Consider the following 18,146-nt stretch of genomic DNA (forward strand, 5'->3'; position numbering starts at 1 on the left):
ATTACATTCTTGAGTGCTTGGTGCAATCAGCTGATGCCAAAGGCAAGTCCAGAAAAGGGATGAGACAAAAGCTGCCCTCATTCAGGACCAGCTCTGCGCTGTGGAAGGGCCGTCTGCATGCCGTGGTTAGCAAAAGACTTGAAACGCGTTCCAAACAGATATGCCTCTGAAGCCTTCACAGGCACGCAGGAAACCCTGGGCAGTGCTCAAGTCCCCAGATCAACTGTGGGCATTTTGGAGAGGAGCTATGAACACAGTTCACAGACCTGCTGGTGCAGGACCATGCCCAAGACAAGATCAAGTTAGCCTCATGGTTAACCCTAGAGCTCAAGTCTCCCCCTCTAAGCTATCACTAGACCCCTGCAGCATGTGCTATTTGTATGCAAAACATCGCAAATACCACCAACCACTGTTGTTAGGGGGGGGGGTGAACGACTCCTCTGGCATGGCAGCAGTGGGAAGCTGCCAGCATCAGGAAGGGCACAGCGACCAAGCCAACATGCTGCTGGCTCAGTTCTTAAACCTTGCACAGCTCCTTGTGCCCAAAGACATGCCTTACACCAGTGTCTGTGCCACTTTGCTGGCGGCAGCGCAGGTGCTCAGGGTGGAACACACGGTCTCTGGGGACAGGAGGCGATGTGGCAAGACTGACAGCCTGCTGCAGCTGAGCAGAGGAAGGGGGATGGTACTGTCTCTCCCGTACAGCAACACAGCCCCTGCCGAGAGCCCTGGCACCAACTCCTTGCTCTGAGCTGTCCCTTTCCCTTGGAGAAGGAGCAGTAACTCCTTTACACCAGTGGATGAAGGGCATTAGGCTTGAGTTAGAAAGGAAAGGCGTGGGAGCCAAGAGGCGTCAGCAGACATTTGCTGTTCAGGCCCACAGCTCACCCAAACCTTAGCCCACAGTAATGCCTCCTCTCAGCCAGGACAGCTAAACCCAAAGGTAGATGAAGGTCTGCACATACTCTGGCTCCTGTCTCAGTGTTGAGGCTGCTACAGAGTGAGTTATTTGCTCTAGGCAGAAGTGCTACCGTGTTTCCTAAGTACTGGACCTTCCATGTACTCCCCAGATTAGAGGGGGCCATGGCTGATGATGAAGCAGATTGCAGGAGGTAACACCAAAACCAGAATAGCAATTAGCACCCAGGGACTGGCTCTTACTCCTCACAAGCTCACATTTTGTGAGCAGCCTGCCTTTTTTCCCCAGACGGTGGAAGAATAACAGCAAGGAAACACTACTGCATCAGCCAAAGGATGCAGAGGGGATGATGGACCCCAGGATGGTCTGTCCGGTGACACCACTGGAGGGGCAGACAAGCTGCTGAGAAGTGCCAGTGCAAGCAGGTGCAGGCAGCACAGCAGCAACCCTGTCTGGTGAGCCGCCACCGATAACAGAGCCTTTAGCTGTATGTCAGCATCTCTCACGAAACTGGAGCGGTGATCAGAGGTGGGAACTCAGAGGACAAAAAGAGCAGCAGGAGCCTCTCTGTGGGTAAGGACACCTATACTAATGAAGGAAGAGCTCGCTCCACAGGCAGAGAACCAAGCAGTGGCTCAAACAGGAGCTTCTGCCAGATGGTGTCTCGGTGCGCACACTGGAAAGCACAAAACTGATTTCCAGCTTCAAAGGACACTCAATTCAGTTTATTGCAAGTGACTGCTGACTAACACTATTCTAAAAACATCAGACAATAGAAACCTGGATAGGTCTTTTAGCAGTGCACATTATCAGTAACTGCCGCTGGATAAACGTGACGAGGGTGCCTGCTGCACAGTGGGAATCAGCTCCGTACAGACTAGAAATCAAACACAGAATGTGCATAACCAACACTTGGGGGTAGTCACTGAGGCAAAGCACACAGAAATGCCCCCTTTGCTGTGACAGACAACAGGAATTGCTAATGCACTTTTCACTGAAGGTGCTCGGGAGTTGTTTCCCCTTGTTTAGGAAAAAAAAAGGGGTTTTTTAACTCCTTTTGGAAGACTCAGTAAGAAACCACTCCGAAGTGATGCCCTCCTCTTTCCTCAGTAAGATTAAGACAAATTTATGAAACTGAAGTAATATTAGGCAATGGCTTAAAGGGAAAAGAGGGAAGAAATGAGACTGAAATAACATTTATTCTCCTTCCAGTGATTTTGGAAGCATTAAGAAAAGCCAACAGGAATGTTAGCAAGACGACCCCTAAGTGCAGTCCCTGGGAAAGTGCAGGAGTCAGTGACAAGAAAGCACACCACACCGGTAGTTAGCAATTTTCATTTAGAAAGTCAGTTTTCCCTGGGGAAAAAAAAAACAAAAAAAAACAAAAAAAAACCAACAAAACAACAGAAATCCAGTTGCAACAGATAATTCAATGTCTGACAGTTTAGTCATTTGTCATCTGAATTTGAACTTCAAGGTTACACTTTGTTACTGACATGGGATCCTCCACATTACACAAAACTAATTTCTCACCTTCAATTCCATTTCCTTGGCTGTTGTGTAAAACTAGCATTTTGGAAAGGAAGGCTAAAATACATTTCCATGACCCAAGTTAACCTTTATTGAAACGGTCTTGTTAGAAAATCTAGCAGAAACTAAGTGAGTTCCCATGGAACTAAATCCTTTCCACTGAAGCAGATCTAACCCACGACAAGCTATAGCTCACAGTAGAGAGCTCTGTGGAAGACTGTGCCAATGAGCAGTTTTCCCTCGTAGATGGATGCCACCGAGCTTCCCTGCAGCACAGAGCCATTGTCAGCGTAGAGGCGTGTCACTCCAGGCTCCTCTGAGAGGATGTTCTGGATGCGCAGGACCTGCCAAAGGAGGGGGATACATCTGCTGAAACAGCCACGGGTGAAAATGCTCCACAGATGGAGGGAACATCAGTATGTTAACTGAAACAAATCAGTTAGGTTGATCAGCTGTTAATAACAGCAACCATGTGATTCCTGTGATAAGGCCACAATTTCTGTTTCAGTGAAGCATGGTCCATGAAGACTGATTATTTTTTCTAAGTGGTTGTGCAACAGAGACTCCACCTCCAGTAAGTAAGAAAGACAGTCATTCCCAGCACTAGGAATGTGCAGTTTTTTCCAGTCTAAGAGTTACTTAATATCTTATTTTCACACTTTTTCCAGACAGAGTAAACAACTGCCTAGTATTATAAATCTACTGCTAATGAACATGGTAATTTTGAAAAGTGTCTTATGGGGAGCTTCAGACAAGGCTGAAATCAAATGGTCACCAACCAGCCACCTGCACTTGCAGCCGTGAGTGTGCTGATGCCAGTACCTCATTGATTTCTGAAGAAAAGAAGAATTACAGTGTCACCTACTGATGAAACGCACTTGCACAGATAAATCACTCCAGTGCTAACGTTTCTGGCCATGCTTTGAACTCCATCAATTATTTTTTTGCTTGGCAGAGAGGTGCTGGCTCAGTAATTAACACAGTTCATCAAAATCTGATTGCATGGCCACAGCTGTACAGAAAGCAGCCGGAGGAGTCCAGAATGACTGAGCTACTGGGTGGAAATTACTCAGCTGTCTCCTAAGGATCTGAATTAGCGGGTATATGCTGTTCAGGCTTTCCACTTGAGAGCAGAAGCTATAAGCTGGAAGCCTGCTTGGTCTTTGCTTTCACAGAGGCTGGCCAGCTGCTTCTCTACATTAAGATATAACAGGGTTATTTGGACAGAGCAATTTTCTGGCACAGACATAGCCAAGAGACCAGTGACGTCTCCCAAAAGGCACCTCAGAGGCAGGCAGATTTTCAGGGTCATCGTAGAACAGCTTCATCCCATTGGGATGACATCCTATCCAGATGTCTCCAGTGTAAGGGTCAATAGACAAGTTATCGACCAGAGTGTCCAGCTGCAGCGTCTATCCAACACAAAGGAAAAGCAAGACAAAGAGAAAAGTTAAAGCTATCAGAAGTCCTGGAAGCAAACAATAGACTTGTTCAAGACTCTCAACTGATATAAATTACACTGGTTTTTTTAAGACACATTTTCTCCCCTGGTGCTGTTTTTCTTTTCCCCCAGTATGCTTCATCCCTTCCTCTGTGCTGTGAGAAGCCTATTTGGTGCTCTAAGCTTCCCCCATGGGCTCATTCACAGCTACACTTGTGTTGATTGCTTCAGTGCTTCATGGTCTGACCCACGCTGACTGAGTCAGACTTCCACTACAGCTCTACAGTAAGCCCGAGGATCCCCCTCTGGTTGCTGATGTGAGGGTAGAAGGCCTGAAGCTCTGTAATGGGGCACACAGCACCTCCGCAAGCCCACAGCAGGAGTCACCCAGACCAGAACTTCACACATGCTCAGGTAGAAATCTCAAGCATTCATGGAGACTAATCTGTCCAAAATTCACATATGCCTCTTTTTTATGGAACAGCAGCACCTTACCTTCACATGAGTTAAATTCCAATCAGCATGTTTTTCCATAACATGGACATTATGATCAAATACATCTGCAATGTAGATGTACCTTCAAAAGAAACCACCTCTTAGCGATGCGTATGAGTAAGCAGACACCAAGAACAGCCAGTTCCTCCTGTTCAAGCCCAGCTCTTCCCATAAGGAGTGTCAGCTCACAGTTCTCACACAGCAATAGACATTGCAAGCAGGCCACAGGGCACTGAATTAAAGCCAACCTGCTGAGATGCTAATGTGGCTTCACACTGTGCCCGTTCTTCCATTACAACACTGAAGCAGGCCTCGGATCGCAAGATCCACAAATAAGCTTTTTTTTTCTTAATTTAAGATAACCTGTCTACACCACAGGACTGGTTAATTCAATCATACAGACTTTAAGACTGTAGAGCATTCCCCTCTTGCAGAAATCCTGCCTCATTAATCCTTGTGTATTGCAAGCAATACACACAAACTTCTGCATCAGCTGATTAAAAAGGCAGCAAACTTTGATCTTATTCCATATAAAGTACCACGCAAAGCCGCAAACATTGCATCTAGTTATAAGACCAAGTCACATGACTTCTGCTCTACAAACCCTCCGTATGGCTTACATAGTTTACCAGTAGCACCGTACCTTATACGAGCCAGTTTAGACACTTGAACACAGAAGTACCACGCACACAAATTGGGATTCTGGGATTCTTTTGTGTGACCAAACAAAATCTATGGCAAGGAGAAACTTACTTTCTGTCAGGTGAAATGTTAATTCCATTGGCTGAATAAAACCCAGCTGCTACTTCTTTAACTTCTTCTGGACTGTAGTAAACAACATTTGACCAAGTTAAACCCAAGAACATCTCCAAGAACATCAAGATGAAGTCAGAGAAGTAGTGGTCATTGGTAGCGTAGAAGCTGTCTGGTCCCATAGCTACTATATCATTCACACTAAAAAAATTGAGAGGGAGAAAAATAAATAAAAGAATGAAATGAGAGGCATGAAGGACTTTGTAGGATTGCCCAGAATCCAGGCAGGGCACAGTCATCTCGTGAAGTGGCTGCAATTACAGATGGTGCTTCAGATAGACATTGAGTTATTTAGATCCTTTTTACTTCTATCTTCTTTTATATGAGCAAGGACTGTGAAGTGCTGAGACCTGAACAGGACCACGTGGCATCAGCTGGAGATCTGGCTACCTGTCCACAAGGCCATGGAATTTTTTCTCTCTTTTGATTACATTCAACTGGAAACTGGAGAACAGGAGTTGTGGCAACTTTATCAGGCTCTGTTCATCTTACAGTCATTTTGCAGTAGGACAGACCAAGAAAATTTTGTATGCAACAACAAAAAAAGAAAAATCAAGAAGTATGTTTATTTTTACAGTGTAGAAAATTCAGAATAATAGAATATCTAAATATTCATATCTGCAATGACCTGAGAGTGGGTTACATGACAGAAGGAGAAATGGATGTTAAGCTAATTCACTGGTATCAATCACAGTGATGCTTAAGACAGATTTAGTGCTACAACTATTAAAAATCTCATTTACAGAAGAGATTGGAGAAACACAGTTTTTGATAACACAGATATGAAGTAATCAATAAGAAAAACAGGATAGCTGATTAAAGAGAAAATATCTCATATTAATAATACCCTAAAACCAAAATCATCCTACTTTGGATTTTACCAAAGCAGCCTGCTCTCCTGGGGAAAGACGGTATTTGGCTCCAATACCTTGTTAGAAGATCGTGTCGAATGGTTTTCAGGTGTACAAGAGAATTGTCAGCTTCTACAAATTTAAACAATTCTACTGTGCTCTTCTGATGGGGATGGTTCACAACAAAGAGGTACACGGTGCCATCTTAAAAAAAGAAATGGAAACAGATGAATTCTCTGCAACAGTGCGTGGCTTAGCACCCACAGCCTCTAGTACGGAGCACTTGGGTTGGGTGGGTTTGTCTCACAGCTCTTCAGAGGCGGAAGGACAAGTACCAAAGTAATGCAGGATGCCACTGCAACTGGATCCAAATCTCAAGCTACTCCTCCCCCTTGTTTTACAAGGAACTGCTGTGTAAACTACATTTTTGTTATTTCTACCAAGGAAGAAAGAAATTATTTATTCAGCCTTGTATGCAAGCCACTGGGTTTTGCAATCTGATGCACTATAGTGACTGGTTGCATGAAGCAGCCACAGTCAGCTGGGAAGGAGGCTTTGTAGTCCAGTCAGTTTGGGCTCTTTGGTTTACTTACTTTACTTTACCCTGAAAAAGATGAAGAAGCATCCTTCTCCTGTACTCTGGTGTAAGGCTGCAGTCCTTCTGTCCAGCCCTTCTGGTGAGACCCTGAATCAGCCATCACCAATTTCTCCAACACCTTCCCTTAAAGGGTGACTGTATGGGGAAGGAGGTCAAGCTGCAGCAATGGTTCTCTTTGTCTTAATAACTGCAGACTACTGATTTCCCTGCTAAAATCCCCAGTGAAAGGACAGCAAAACAGAGAGGAAGGAGAGCACAAAGGGTATTTTATCAGTAATCAGAGCCTGCTGTAGGAAAATGTGTCTTGGAGAGGAGGACATGGCTTGGTCACACAATAGCAGAAATTCTGGTAATTTACAGATTTGATAATTTACTGTTTAGCCACAGAAGTCTCTATTCCGGTCACTACTAGTGGGTGAAGCATGTGTCTCCTCAAAAGCCTTGACCCCAGGGCAAGACAGATGTAAACTGGTAAATTAAACTTTGTGTGGTTTTCAACTCCTCAGACTTTTCCCCTGCTTTCCTTCCTTATATGAAAATACAGGACAATATATCTGTAAGAAAATATATAGAACATTTTTTTGTCTCAGGCAGCCTGAGATTATGTGCCAAGGTGTTTGCTTTAGCAGCTGACATTTAGAAAAGAACCCAACAAAGATAAAAAGCCCAAAACCCTTTTTCTCTCTCAGCAAGCACAAGCTGTTGGGGGTGCAATGCAAGGCTGCAAAGGGATTTCTGTTCGCGCTCTTTAAGCTGGGATTTGCCACCACCTCGAGTTAAAGATCTCCTTACATGTGTCTACATAGGTGCTGATTCCATGAGGGTTGAATGACGCCAGATCAAACCCTCGGCTGATTCTCAGTTCCACTGCTCTGGGATCATCTTCATTTAAATCCATCAAAAATATTTCACCTGGCTTGTCTGGTGCAAGGCTCTTTATTCCCGGATATTTCAAGCCCTATAAAATCAAAACATAAGAAAATAATTCCTGGGTAAAAGGTAAAGAGAAGTATCACAGGGCTGAAAACACTGGAGCCTTGCTCAGGCTCACAAGCACACATCAGGATGTCCCTCTGCTTCAACCTGCTGTGCCACAACAGAGGTAGAGGGACCAGCTCTGCTCTCCCTGGCGAGCCCTCCATCGGAGCGCAGAGGGAGCAGGCTGCAGGGCGGGCAGGAGGAGCCGTGCCCAAGGCACCGCCACTGCCACCCGCTGCGGCCACCACCCGGGTAGGGGCTCCCCGTATGTCAAACCACTCTGCTGACAGGCACGCTGGGGGACAAACTGGAAGTATGGCACCACTGACCACATCCAACGCAGTAAAACCAAGGGGAACAGCAGCAATGCGATAGCTCACGATTTCTGGCATGAATTTTGCAACATTATCATTCCCTGTGTGCCCCTGGAGCATGAAGATGAAAACAACACCTTCTGTTTTAGGAAATAAGCTCCAGCCATCCTGATTACAGAGAAAAGCTTGAAAGCCTATGTCCTAAAGGCTAAAAAAAAATCAGGAACAACAAAATCAACTCCCCAAACTTGATTTCTTTTTTACAGGTAGGGAATTAACACACCTTCTTAACAAGGGAGAGGTTTGAAATTTCAACACTTCAAGGAAGCAGCATGAAAGAAATTCAAGGTTATGTGGGCAGATAACCCATCACAGTAGGATACATGCGTCAGAGCCACCACCAGCGCTTCATTGTCAAGAAGTGCACTTAAGCAAAAGGAAACGCCAGCTAAGCTGACACAAGTCTGGGCCATTCCTATGCAGCCAGCCAGATTTGCAGAAAAAGGAGTTCATCCTGAAGTTTTCACCTATGGCTTCTGTAGATAAGGAAGCAGGCAAGCCCCTGAATGGGGAGGGGGCCCGGGCACTTACGGAGCTGATGAAAGCCAGTCCATTGGGAAGTATGTCAATGTCTTCTGAACCAGTTTCTGCAAGCCAGACATAACGAGGGTTGTTCAAACGACATTAAATATTTTCCACCAAAAACCCCCTCCTTGTTAGCACAATTCCAGCTCTCATGAATGTCCCTTTCTGATATGACTGCACAAGCGATGAAATTCAGCGGGAAAGTTCGCATCGCATTAAAAGTGGTAGCGGAAGGCAGCAGCACACCAGGTTAGGAAATAGTAGTGGGGTTCACCTCTTTCTGGGGTCTTAGGGGTGCCCCGGCAGTGGTTGGAGCAGTCTGCCGCCCAGCTCCGTACACCCCATGGCAGTGTGGGATGAATCACCCACTTTTGAAGGTAGTGTTCTGCAGTAAGCAACCAGCGCAGATCATGAGATTTTCAGGGCAGGACCATACCCATCACTCAGCCCACAGGCTTGCATAAGGCAGCTCTGGGAACTGCGCACACTAATTCGCCTGGTTGAGCTGGGACACTTCACTAAAATGGATTGCCAAATGTTTAGTTAAAGCTCTCAAGTGACAGAGAACCTACTATAGCTAGTAGGCTTCAATAGTTAGACCACACTTTTAACTGCAAGTAATCATTTCAAATATTGCCAGATCCTGTAGTTCCTGTAATATTTTTACCTGCTAGGAAAATAATAAAATAAAATAAATAAAATAAAATAAATAAAATAAAATCCCTTTAGTAAGAACACCAGAGCAAGTTTAGGCTTTGATCAAACCCTCTCCACAGAGCTTTTAGTCTGATGCTGAAGCACATCTGCTATCCCACATTTTCACCACTCCCCAGAGAAGCCTCCCCTCTCTTCTCAAAATCACCACCTCAAACAGCATTCCCACAAGCCACTTCCCAGATGATGGCTGGATTAAACCCACCCAGGAGTGTTTATTCTGCAGGTTTTCTTTAACAGAACTACCAGTACAAAGGCTTTCCACACAGCTTGTCCCATCTCTCTGCACCCCCTCCTACTTGGCCATAGACCACCTGTGTGACCCTGCTTGGTTCACCCCATCTCTGGCACCTCGGCACCTCCTCCCGAGGAAGAGCCTGCAAAGTGAAGCTGGGTTTATTGATTGCTTTTACATAACTCCTGTTTATCCTGGCACTAATTCAGATGGGCTGTAAGGTATCCTGAGGCCACCAAACGGCCCTCGTGGGGAGGAACCAGATCTCCAAATTCACCCATCCAGGCAAGTTCCTCCCCAGCCCAGCCCTGGGGAGATGCAGTGGCACGACTTCTCCCAGAGGGACAGGAGACAGGGCCAGCTCCTCCGCAGCTTCAGCAAGTCCCTGCTCCACCCCATTACACTAATGAGCAGAGTGTCCCTGCCTTCTGAAGAGAAAAATCTGAAGATGCATTTTGGGGGGAGCCAGCCCATCATCCCACCTCCTAAGTTTTGGTTCTGAATTTTGACTGGGCTGAGGCAGACATCTGCACCAATATGCCCAGAGACATTTAGAGCCTGCAATCTCCAACTAAAATTCTGAATTTGTCTATTTTTTCAGCTCAGATCATGCCCTGGTTTAAGCAATAAGCTCCTTTTCTTTGCCCCAGCTCTTGGTCTCTCCAAGTCTGGGTTCATTTATAAAATGGGGTTAGCAAGGATTCCCCACTTCCCAGGATTGCAACATAAATAAACAACATAAATAAACGCTGAGAAGCTCAATTACCATGGTGATGTGAGCTGGACAGACATCTTTTACTGGCAGAGCATGCTGGTGAGTGAATAAACAGAGATATAATCATTTATCGCTACTGAGTTAGTGAGGCTGCCAAGCAGAAAGATGAGCAGGCTAAGTGGGAGCAGATAATTTAAAATTACAAGTTTCCGTTGGAAGGAGGTTAACGAGAGCCCTGCACCCAACTACTTTGAAAGAAACTGCCCAGAAAAGCACATTTTGGCCACTTCTCAGCCAGGTCCTGATATGTGTGGAAGAGAGTGAGTGCCGTCAGAAGAGCTGATTCAGCACAATCTTGCTGAGCTGGCACTGCTGAGGGAGGGAAGAGGGGATGGAGACACACAGTCGGCCACTGGGAAGCTCCCAGGCTCTCCTGTGGGGCCCCTTTTTGGGAAGGCTCTGCACTCTTATTGCAGGCACCATATGGGACAGGAGAGCTAGGAACTGATTTATTAGGTATCAGTTGCCTCCACTATATTGCTTAACTGTATCTCCAAGCCCAGCCTGTCCATGCGATTATCGGAACAAGTAGCATTTAAAAAAAAATAATTAAAGATACCAAGAAAAATTACTGCCTACCCTAGAAATGTTTGGGTTTTTTTTGTTCTTTATTTTATCTTAATATGATGTACCCCACAGGTGCATCTAACAAAAAAAACCCACCTGTATTTCATGTCCAAAAGCAAATGACTATTTTGCCTATATCCCATTAATTGTTCCAAGATGCAAGTATTTCTAGCAATTACTATAGTAGCTTTTTGAACTTTAGAAATTAGTTCAGGACATATGGTTGGCTTATTATAAACCAGTGATATGCCTAGACACTCATGTAATTCAGAAGATACTGTTTATGCTACACCTCTCGCCTTTTCTACGTATCTGTGAGTGAGGTTTAGGATAAGCTGTAGTTTTTTCTTGATTTGTTCAATGTTTGCATCTGTGCTTACACTGCACAATATTTGAAAAACAGAATAGATTGAGGTTTTTAAAAAAGACAGAGAGACACAAAGGAGAAAAATTGTGCAGGAAGAAAAGGGTCCACTAGAGAACTTTTGCATTTACTCTGGATTTGCTTCCTCTGCGATGGATGCATCAGTTTTAACATAATTACAATACCAGGTGCCTGTTCTTCTATGTATAATAGAATAAATAGTTTAAGATAATTCTGTTCAGAGCTGATCCAGCTCATTATCTGTGTTACACTTAAGAGGCCAGGAGCACGATTTTAAATATTAAAATAAAGACTGTTTATTCAATTTTGTCATAGCATCTTAAAGGAAGAATGCCTAGGAGGACCAAGATGTCCATGTAGAAAGATTCTTACACAAAGTGACCCACAGGAGCACCCTTACAGATCAGAGTTACAGCAAAAGCCCTGGTTTGAATAGTGCTGTGTAGGCAGCATCTAGACATAAGGGCTTCTTGGTCCCTGAGTAATACAACCCACCCAGTCATATTAAATGAATTTTGGAAGATGCTTGGGGGAACATACCAACTTTCAAATTTGCACCGATCCCTTGTTATTTCTATTCCTGCCACACTGGACCTGCTGAGTTAAGTTTCGGCATTTTAATTTTTCTAAAGAGCAGCAAACGGCAGAGTGAAGCCAAGACGAGGTGCAGAGCTCCATGTGAAGGGACAGTGTTACAGAAGCACGGTGAGAAGCACAGACGAAGCTCTGTAAATTGATCTGCTGCTGCTTCTGAGCAGAGCCAGGTTCTCAGAATTCACCTAATCTCCATGTAAATGTCAGGCACCAAAAATGAGATATTGTTCAGAAATTAAATACAACTGTATTTGCGATTTCCAGCTTTCCTTCTTTCGTCAACAGGGCAATCATGTTGCAAAAAGTCTTGTAAAGATTGCAACAGTGATATGCTCAAAAGAATTACTCAGAAATGATTTTTATATTAATCAGCATCAAACAGGCATTATTCACAATTTTGTATGAGTAAATCACAGCTCAATCTAGAAGACCTGGAAATTTTTTTCAAATGCAATTTCTTCTGCACATAACCTCGGGCAAATCAACTCCACACACACTCATTCATGACAGTAATTTGACTTTACAAAGATGTTTGATTCCTGACACAAAGAAGAAGCAAAATTTATGAAATCAACACAATGACTCAGCAAGCTCAAAAGCAAAGCTCTTAAAGCTCATCCAATGACTTTTTACACATGCAAAATCCAGGCAAATTTCAAGAGAATTCAAGACATTTCTGGAAATACTAAGCAGGAGAAAACCTCCAGCCATTAAGCCTGTGTTAAGTTTAAAAATTATCATTTGGGGAAAAAGGAGACACAAAAAAGTGCTCAGTTTTAAAACTATTAATTTTATACTCTGGTTATCCTAAAGGGAGAGAAAAAATGACAGAAATATTGCTGTGTGCTGAACACATGACCCGAAGTACAAAGTCAACATTTCTGCCACTGTGTTAAACCTCTTCACAAACCAGACTAAGATGACAAATATGACCCCTTGCTCTTTGAAAGCACACAGCTGAATTGCACAACCACACTGAGCTCCTGTCAGCGGCTTGCACGGGGCAGTACCAGCCCACTCCTAAACTCCTAAATCTCTGCAAAATGAGGCTCTAAGGCAGGCAATTCTGGCTGGCATGTAGCGGCCCCTGCTTCACCACATGCCTGTGGCCTTCTCCCCAAGCTTCCACCCTTGTAGCATGTCCTGTCTTCAAGATGTCACCAGCTGACAGCCACCCGTTGGTACCTGCCTGAAGAGACAGCACACCTTCATCTAAAAGCAAAATAATTTCCTAAGTGTCTCAGCAAAGGAGAAGTGTTTGCAAGGTAGTAATTTTCAAGAAAAGGAACAGAAACATTCAGAAATACTGAAGGCAAAAAGTATTATACCAAACTAGCTAGTTTTTCAGTATAATTTTCTTCCTGAAGTTTCTCCCTACCTCAAAATCCAAGTTACAAATGAAAGTCAAATTAGCACTTGGTCTTCCAGATCAGGCTTGGAAGCTGGCTTTAAGAAGCAGTTGCAAAGTAAGGCTGAACAAAAGCAATGCACTCAGTTATTTTGAGCACGTACCGATCCCTTTAATGAGGCGGCAGTTCGGGAGGGTTACTGGGGCTATTTCCCGTGAAGCATTGAGTCTGTTCCTGCAAGAAGAAAGAGCAGGGTTAACAGCACACAGACAGTTTTAAAACAGGTAACATTCCTCGCGTAGCTTTATCTTAATTTTATTGTCTGCCATATCACAATAACAAATCAGCTGTAAAATACCGAATAAGCAAAACCCAGAACTGACAACAGCAATTGCACCAAATCACTGCGATGGTTACACACATCCAGGGATTAAGTGATTCTCCTACACCGAGTAACTTCAGGAACTTGACTTTTTTCATGAGCTTTGGGAACAAGCTTTCATGACCCACCACAGCTCAAATGATAAAATAACACAGCCACACTTTCTTCAGGTTTCAGCCACCTAAATATAGTAGCACCCTGCAGTTAGGACCAGCACTTCAGATGAGGAGAGGGCGACCTTCTACCCCAACCCACTGGCTATTTTTGGTGACCAGGCCACCAGCACTCTCTTCGTTTCTTAGTCCACATTCAAAGGTAGCAGAAGCGTTGTTGCAAGGCAGGACTACCCATTTCCTAACAAGAGGTAGGACTTGGTAGTATGATTTTCAGCAATTTCACTGTCCTTTCCTCTGCTCCCCTGGTACCCACCCAGAGCATTATCCTGCAGCAGTCCTTATTTCATTCTTGAATGCCCACAAAATTCAACCTCTGGCTCATGTTTTACCGGACAAGCAGATACAGACAGGTTCTTTATGAGTTCCTATTCCTCCATTCCAAGTTGTCTACAAATCTATATGAAAGACACCTCACTGCCAGGACTGCTGTGTTTGACCATGCTGGCCCACAATGCCATAAGAAAATATGCCGTGTTTCTATGCAAAAATGTTAAGCTAGCATACTAGAATATTTCTTCCTTTCTTTTTTTTTTTTTTTTTTTTTCCCAAGAGAAAGCATTTAAACTAAGGTAATTACTCCTTTGCATGCCGATCATACACACATGCTGAGGCTGTACTAGCTCCAGCCACAGGAAATTCTGAATGCAAAGATCCCATATAAAACCAAGCCATGTTTATGTTATAGTTTTAGGCATAAACATAAACTAAACAGCAGTATCAGTCTGTGGTATGAAAAATACGCGATACAGCTGAGCACCATACGGTATGTCAGTCCTGCATTTTTTTGGATCACTTATGAATCGTAAATTGCTTCAGTGGTGTATCATTGACACAGGTCATCACCGACATAAGGCCAGACAAAAAGAAGAAAAAGGGTAAAAATGTCAGAGGACAGCATGGGAAAGGAGCCAGGTTAAAGTCTTCCAAGCCCTATTCCCCAGCTCAGGAGTCCTGACAGAGAATGACGCTGGCTTTCAGCCCACAAGCAGCACAGGAGGGATATCGGCTCCCCCCTTGACCCCCAGCAGAGCCAAACCCATCGGGCCCCCAAGGCTGGCTCGGAGCAATCATGCACAAAGTTTGCACTGCTGCCTGCTCAGGGATTTTCCCTTTCCTACTTGGATCTGCTTTTCCTGGGCAGACTTCAAGTTAGCCAGCACCAAAAGCACAGCCAGAACTCAGCCAGAAGCCAGCAAGGGATGATGGTATCCCAACAGCATTCCCAGGGAAACACTTCATGGGCTGGAATGAGAGTAATTCAGAAGGACACTGGTCCCAAGCCTGCAGCATATATAGAAGCTTTTCCAAAATGTGTCAGTTTATCTAGCGCAGACAGCCTTTGCTGCTAAGCCAGATGGCCTAGATAACTAACTGGCTGTATGAAAAACACAGCGAACCTGCAAACTGTGGGGGACACAATTTCAAAAAAACTCACCAATTTGCTACTTGATGCAACCCCAGCGCACAGCACCTTTTCCCACTCGGTCTCTCTTTCCAGTTTCAGTCCTTCACCTGCTGTCCCACTCCATTGGACACAGACCACAGGCATTCCCTTTCCTTCACCTACTACATATTCTCTCTTTCGATTTTCCTCTTCTCTAGCCTAACCAGGCACAGATATTTCTTTTTTTTTTCTTTTTTTTTTTTTTTCCCCCCCCCCTTAAAGGACTGAATATCACCTCTTAATTTTGTTTTTGCTCACAGTTCTTTTCAAACTGCCAGCATCTTTCTGGAAGCATGCTGCTGTTTTGAACACAGTATGCAAGCTGAGTGCTGTATCAGTACAGAGTCTTATGAAATGATAACGTTGTGTGCATATATATAAATATATACGAACAATAGTATCATACACATATTGTTTTGAGGAAAACAGTAACACGGTATAATTCACATACAAGTTTTACAAATTAGCTCAAACCTTTCTTCAGAGAAGAATTAGCAATTTAAAATGCCAATAGGGAACAGGTGTCATTTCAGTTGGTAACACACAAGAATTTCACCTCTTTTCTGCTGCACAAACCATGTTCAAGTCCATTTGGTAGCTATCAAAAGTACAACAGATGCATAAACGAACCCGATTTAAGAATTATGTTTGTAAGAGAGTTGTAATAATTCTTGAAGCCTTATCTTTTAAGCATTTCATGGATTTTTGTGTTCTATCTGGACGCAATTATATCAAACTCTGAGGAACAGCAAAAAGTCTTTGCTGAATTCCTGCCTTCTGGGTGGGGGATGGATAACAGAGAGGCCTGACAAGAGTTAACACTACCCACAGTTTCTCCTCTCAAGGCTGCATTAAATGATTTTAGAGTACTTTGTTATCTGGAGTTATGCGTTTCCAAACTCTGCAACCCTCTTAAGACTGCTGCTGTGGTAGTTTGCTGAAAACACAGCACACAGGAAAAACTAGAGCTACAGAGATGGAGAGATCCTGTTTGTAATGGGAGACCCTGCTTTATCAGATTCCCCATATTGCATTTGTTCATTCAATTTGGAGGGAATGTGGGGTTCCCTGCTCTTCACAGTGCTTTGAAATGGCTCATTCAACTAAAGCCCAAGAGTGTTTTCCAGCTCCACATCCCAGCTTGTGCAACACCAGGGCAGCAGGGTCCTGTTACCACCGTGGTTACCACTAACGCTTGCAGTGGATTTAGTGGAAGATGCAAACGCATCTATGCAATGTACTTGGGTCCAGGGAGTGCAGCCCTCCTTCTGTAATTAGCTGCAATTACTATCTACCCAAAGATCGATTAGCTGGATGTCGTAACTTTGAAGTCAGGCATCTGGAGTCCTTGTGGATGTGAGCAAAATTGTGATGTAGCTGCCTTGCAACACAGTAATTCACCGTCACTTTTCTGGACTGAATCAACCGGTTACGAGTTTAGTTAGCTTTCAGGACAGAAGCTGCTGTCAACACCAGTGTACACATTCATACCTCATGATATAAGGTGTATGATATGGAGCATGATATGGCTGGGTATTTTAGCTCACAGCGAGTGAGGTCCCAACGTACGATCACAGAAGTCCGTTCTCCTTCAGAAGAAAACTCATGTGCACAGGGGGTATTGTTATTCACAAGCCGGCTTGGCAGAAAATAACGTAAGTTTCCGGCAACCTGATTTCCACTTACTACTGTTCCGCCAGTCGGCAGGAGTTGTAAACTTGCAGATACTGGGTTTGGCACACCCCTGTTAACTGCAGCCTCTGCAAAAACAGAGGTACCAGCCCCTCTGCCCCCCGACAGCCTCTCCCTTGGCCCCCCTTGACCCCAGCATCTTCCTGGGGAGGATTTCACATCCCCCTTACTGCACTGGACAGATGCTCCTGAGGTTACTTTAAGCCTGACGGCGGGTGAGGAGGGCTCCCAGTGCCTAGTTTTTCTTCAGAGAAAACCAGTTCCCCCGATAAAGATGGTGCTAGCGATGATGGTGAGGATGATGGTGGTGACCACGCTGACTAACCCTTCCCCTCTGGCCGCAACCGCGCAAAGGCGGCTGCTCCCGCACTGACGCCCCAGGTGGGAGCTGCGGTGCCCGGCGCTCGGGGGGCGCACCCGCCACCCCCCACCTGCGGGCTCGCCTCAGCCCCAGCCCGCCCCGCCGGCACCCCGCTCCGAGAGCCCGCAGCCCATCCCGCCCGGGCTCCCCCGTACCCCCCGGCTGCCGCGGTACCGGCCCCGCGCCCCCCGCCGCCGGCCCGCCGTGGCAGGGCGGCTCACCGAAAGGCCAGCAGCCGCTCCGCCGCCAAGGCTGCCGCCATCCCGACGAGAGCCACGGCCGCCAGCTTCCCCATGGCCGCTCCCGGCTCCGCGCTCCCCGCGCCCGCCTCCGCCGTGTCCCGCCCCGCCGCGCCGGGCCGGGCTGGGCCGGGCCGGGTCCGGCTGGGCCGCCCCCGGGGCACCCTCCGGCGGCCGCACCCCCGCCCCCGGGGCACGGCCCGCCCGAGCCGGCGGCAGAAAACGCGCGATCCCCCGGCGAAGGCGCCTCCGACCGGCCACCCCCCGCCCCGGGCAACGAGGGGGGAAGGCGCAAAGAAGGAGCCGGGGTCCGAGCCCCCCGCGGGGTCCGTGCACACACAGCACCCCTCTGAAAGGCAGGTGGACTACCTTCCAGACACGTATAAACAAATCTCTGTGGTGTATAAAAATACGTGTGTTGGGCGAAGACTGCGTGATGCAGAAAGTACAACCGCTCCGGGTACACCCCTCCCTATACGGAGACATACATGCCAATACTTGTGTACTAATAGCAAAGTTTCCCCTCCAAAAGTGATGCTCGCTCTCACTGCCACACTCCCACCAACAGCCTTCTTCTCTATGCAGGTGAAGGGCAACAGAACCCACCTTCGGGGCTCTGGCGTTCCTCCATGCCACAATCTGCTTTGCCATCAGCTGCAGCATTGGCCTCCCAGTGCTTTTGGATTTTTGGGGGGAACATGCCTTGGCA

The 18,146-nt window shown here is 45.8% G+C and overlaps 1 protein-coding gene across 1 annotated transcript; it reads right to left on the reverse strand.

The window, feature by feature from the left end:
* Window positions 1-1,750: 1,750 nt before the first annotated feature.
* Window positions 1,751-17,521, reverse strand: LOC141957055 (serum paraoxonase/arylesterase 2). Its single transcript, XM_074897997.1, has 9 exons — window positions 17,420-17,521; window positions 13,307-13,377; window positions 8,531-8,586; window positions 7,440-7,605; window positions 6,127-6,253; window positions 5,139-5,339; window positions 4,386-4,467; window positions 3,733-3,861; window positions 1,751-2,793 (listed from the first exon to the last, which is right to left on the reverse strand). The coding sequence occupies exons 1-9, from the start codon at window positions 17,491-17,493 to the stop codon at window positions 2,635-2,637; spliced, it is 1,065 nt and encodes a 354-aa protein (XP_074754098.1). The 5' UTR covers window positions 17,494-17,521; the 3' UTR covers window positions 1,751-2,634.
* Window positions 17,522-18,146: the final 625 nt, after the last annotated feature.

Source organism: Athene noctua, chromosome 2, assembly GCF_965140245.1.
Source record: "Athene noctua chromosome 2, bAthNoc1.hap1.1, whole genome shotgun sequence".
NCBI lineage: Eukaryota > Metazoa > Chordata > Aves > Strigiformes > Strigidae > Athene > Athene noctua.